The sequence below is a fragment of the Echinops telfairi genome, unplaced genomic scaffold (genome assembly GCF_000313985.2).
Source record: "Echinops telfairi isolate 266 unplaced genomic scaffold, ASM31398v2 ScPeMD7_7468;HRSCAF=8506_0, whole genome shotgun sequence".
Classification (NCBI taxonomy): domain Eukaryota; kingdom Metazoa; phylum Chordata; class Mammalia; order Afrosoricida; family Tenrecidae; genus Echinops; species Echinops telfairi.
This window is the reverse complement of record NW_022111369.1, coordinates 47,347,758-47,352,285: the sequence shown is the minus strand read 5'-3', so window position 1 is coordinate 47,352,285 and position 4,528 is coordinate 47,347,758. Positions and strand designations below refer to the sequence as shown.

The following is a 4,528-nucleotide window of genomic DNA, read 5'->3' as shown; positions in this document are numbered from 1 at the left end:
AATAAAATGATTAGAAAAAAAATATGTTTGACAAAATGGATGGAAGTATGGATTCTAATGAGTTGTGTAAGCCCCCAATAAAATGATTTAAAAAAACTCCACAAGATTAAACAAATGGACGTATGGATTGTGATGAGTTGTATAAGCCCCAATAAAATGATTTTTTTAAAACCCACAAAATTAAACAACAGAAACAAAGAACCTAATAGATTACAAATCAGGGGAAGAAAAGAACTTGAGGGGAAGTGGGTTGTTTTCTGATATAAAGATTATCATTACCTTTTCCAAGTCTAGCTCCTCTAACAAAATGCTGGCATTTTTGTTTGCTTCAGCAGCCTGTCTGTCTTTGGCTTGTACGATGGATTCCATGCAGAGATGGCACTTCTTCAGCATCTCCTAAAATGAGAAAATAAGATGTTTCTAGCTTCAAAACGCAATTTACACTTGGTGATCCCTAAACACATGCACATCTTTACTAAAATATAAGCAATTATGGATCTGTAGCAGGGAAGAAAAGGTAAAAGAAGGGGTACGGAAGGAAACCATTTATATAGAACACTAAAATCAATGCACAAGCAAGAGTTCCTGCTAGTCTGAAAAATAATATTGGCTGGCATATTGGATATGGAAATTACTTACCCTAAGTAGAAAATAGAAAAATCTTAACAGTAAGCAACCATAGTAATTTATGACATGGACAAGGATCAACAATAACAACAGCAAAAAGGATCTGAAATTGTGAAAAGAATTTAGTGGCTGAGAACTGTTCTCATAGCTATTTGACACAACTGCAGGAACAAAAAACGTGTGTACAGGAATCATATATAAACCTTTCATGAGAGTAAATGAGTAGTTCTTTATTAACAGCAGATTTAAAGGCATTTCTTAGATACCTTTCACTATAGACATGTGTCAAATTCACATGTGAACAAAACCACCCATTTTCTTTAAAAAAAACAACTATGTATTTAAAAAACAACATAATCACATACAATTAACAGATATGCTACTATGCATTTATGTAGCATTTTCATACTTAACATTATTCAATATGTGAGATACTGAGTTCGATATTTTAGGTAAGGGTCGCTTGTGGGGGTAGGACAACCTCTGCTGCATTGTGTATTTTTATATTTGATGTTTACAAAATGAATTTGGATGTGTATTTATCTCATTAAATGGATAAAAGTCAGCATAAGCAGTAGCAGGCAAATGTAAACAGTTTCGGTGAGTAAATGGAAATGCATCAAAATGAAACATCCTGTAAACCTAGTGTTAAAGACAAAAGTCGTCACCCCACTCCGCCCTTCACCCCTTAGAAGGGTTTGCTGATTTTTAATTTTTTACCTGTATGTTTGATACATGCCCACAGCTGTGGACAGAATTACTTAAGACTGCCAAAAGCCGTTATTTTTAAGCAGTCATCCCCCACCCTTCTACCCTGACACCCACTGAACCCTAAAAAGTGGTATACAGAGTAATTTAGAGGCAGGACATTCATGACCTATGTTAAATTCTAAAGCGAAAACTAATCACTACTGTGTAGTAACTGTTGAGGGAACACTGTAAATAGCTCTATTTTAATTTATCAAGAAACAGCTTTGGATTTTCAGAGACATGGATTTATAATTCTAGGCAAAGAACTTGAAAATATTTGTCATTCAATTATTAGTATAAATTATGAATCAAAATATGATCAGTCTCAGTTCTCCAATAAGATTTACTTACCTTTCCTATTTTGCTATTAAAAAAGATTTTTAAGCTGCGCTAGTCAATATTATAAAATATTAAGCACCTTTAAAAAAAATGTTTTCTTGCCAATGACTGACCACATTCATTTGTGCTCAGCAACAACACTAATGAGAATTCATGGGTCTTACTATTCTCTCAGAATAGATTACTTGTCTAGAGTCAAATCCATAAATGACAGCACAAATGTATTAACAAAACTATTTTCTGTTTTCACATTTAGTGCTCACATAAAAGTTAACAAGCACAAATTTGAAAGATAAAGTAATTCTATTGGAGATTTTAAAAATGTCTTCATAAACCTCTTCAATGGCATACTTCAAAGCCAAATACACGGTAAACGGGTTTCAAAAAGTTTGAGAAAAATATGGAATTAAAAACAACGAATTTTTTCATGGACTACTTGAAACCCCTTTACATAAATAAAAATTACTATATACCAATTACCCTTTCTTCCTCAACCTAAATTTATTTCTTAATATGGACTATAAATACATATTTCAAACCAAATAAAACCCATAGTTTATACAGCTAAATGGATTCAAACAGTATCTTACCTTATCCGTGATGGTTGCAATATATCTCATACATTCAGAATCTGATGGAAATTGATTGACTTCTTTGACTAAATAGCGTACCACCTTCACATGACCCTGAAAAATAGGTATCACTGTCAGATGGGAAACAAAATATAACTGATTGTTAAACCTACAGTCAGTCCTAAGAAAGAGTCCTTTAATAATTGGGTCAGTAAGACTTAATTGCATACTGCAAACACAAAAGGCCTGTGTTCTAAAAATTAAATCTACACTCACACTCAACCCACCCAAGAAAAAGAACAGAGCTGATACCCTAACCTAAAATTTTGATCTATGTCTAAAGATATGTCTAAAGAGGGAAAAATTTGTATTCCATGCTAAGTCACTAAAGATAAGATTATTTCAAGTGTTCTTTCAGAAAAATAATGAATACATGGGACTGTACTATATAGAATGAAAGATATAACATGCACTTTCCTAAAGCATGAGCTGTATTTCATTTTCATAGTACAATGAACGACTGATTTAAATTTCAATATCTTTAAAGTCTTCATATTCAAGAGGCTTCCCATTTGTCTACAATATGCTTTCTCCTGTTCTTTGACATAAATCAGTCCATATGGATAAATGGCTATTAAATTTTTTATGCTTTTCCTCTTTTGCCTTTAGGTCTTCCTTTTTAAGCAAATTGGTCATAATATGTATTTTTTTCTTTTTCAGTTTTCATTATCACTGCTTTTCATTATTAGTTTTAATGCATGAATCTGATCTTTCTCTTTTGAAGTAGAAAGCATTATATATCAAGTTGCAGGCATATTTTAACATTGTATTCAGCACACAATAAGTATTTTTAAATGTACAGTAACGATAATCAGAAGGTGATGGTGTGGTTTCTGAGAACTCAAATACTTTGGTTGCGAAAGACCTGAACACCATTTTGAACTGCACTGTCTTGTATTGGGAGCCTTGGTGGTGCAATTACTAAGTGCATGGTTACGAATCTATGTGTGGTTAGTTCTGAACCTATCCAGAGGCAGGTTCTAAAGAAGGACCCTATGACCTGCTTCTGTAAAAGACGTGTGTTAGACACCATTAAGTAGGGTCTCACTCAGTGACCCAACCTAAAATAGAACGAAACAATGCCTATTTCCTGTCCCTTTGCAAGTATTGTGTCAACATACCTTGAGGGTTCTTGTTTGCTGATTGTAACCTAGGAAGCCTAGACTTCAACCTAGTGCTCCAAGATGTGAATGAAACATGCCGGCCGAGTAGGGAACCAGTGGAGAGCTCTGAGGGGTTTGCCTCAAGCCCAACTACTACGTGAACACCTGCCCCTCCCCGCAGAAGAATAGCACACTGGAGCAGATGAAGGGGGAGAAGGAGAGAGAGAGTGGAGCACATCCTGGCCCACCAGGCCTTGAGGACCATGTTCCCAATTACAGCAGCCAGTCCACAGAGAGGACCACATGGCCAGCCCCACTATGAGACATGAGATCCCTCATTGACCCATAGCCCTACAGGGGACAACACCGGAGACACAGTGTGGGAATCGCACCCTATCTGATCCCGCCACACTGAGGCAAACACTAAGGGGGTGCAACAGAACAGCAAGGGAAAGGAGCTGCGAGGTCCCCAGGGAATGCTAAAGGTGGACTTGGGGGCCAGGGTGTGGTGCCCCAACAGACTGGACTGGAAAACACTCCTAAAGGCCAACAAACATTCCTTGAACTAACTACCAGCTTTTCTTCCTTGTTGTGTTTTGTTTTTTGTCATTGGTTTGTTGTTGTTTTGTTGTATATTGTTGCTTGGTTTTGCTCTGTCTTGATTTTGTGCATGTTATTATCTCTGCAGGTCTGTCTAAATAAGATAGGCTGGATGAACAATCTAGAGGAGAAAACAACAGGACCGACAGTTCCGGGGGGACATGGGAGAGGGGGAGGTGGGGGAAAGGTAGTGGTGTTAACAAAACCAGGGACATGGGAACAACAAGTGATCCAAATTGGTGGTGAGGAGAGTGTGGGACGCCTGGTAGGGCATGATCAAGGGTAATGTAAACAACAGGAATTGCTGAAACCCTGGTGGGAACTAAGCATGATAGTGGGACAGGAGGAAAGTCAAGGGAAATAGGGGGAAGGGCTGGGAGGCAAAGGGCATTTATAGAGGTCAAGATAAACACATGTACATATGCAAGTATATTTATATATGATGATGGGGAAATAGATCAATATGCATGTATTTAT

General features: G+C 36.8%; 1 protein-coding gene across 5 annotated transcripts in view; it reads right to left on the bottom strand.

Annotated features, from left to right (window-relative positions):
- Positions 1–4,528, bottom strand: part of ANKRD17 (ankyrin repeat domain 17) — a 123,532-nt gene that overhangs the window by 39,221 nt on the left and 79,783 nt on the right. For all 5 annotated transcript variants that reach the window (XM_045284276.1, XM_045284272.1, XM_045284273.1 and 2 more), the window contains 2 exons: positions 2,307–2,402; positions 280–396 (listed from right to left, as the gene is read on the bottom strand). In XM_045284276.1, coding sequence (XP_045140211.1) covers positions 280–396; positions 2,307–2,402 — 213 coding nt within the window. The remainder of the gene's footprint in view (positions 1–279; positions 397–2,306; positions 2,403–4,528) is intronic.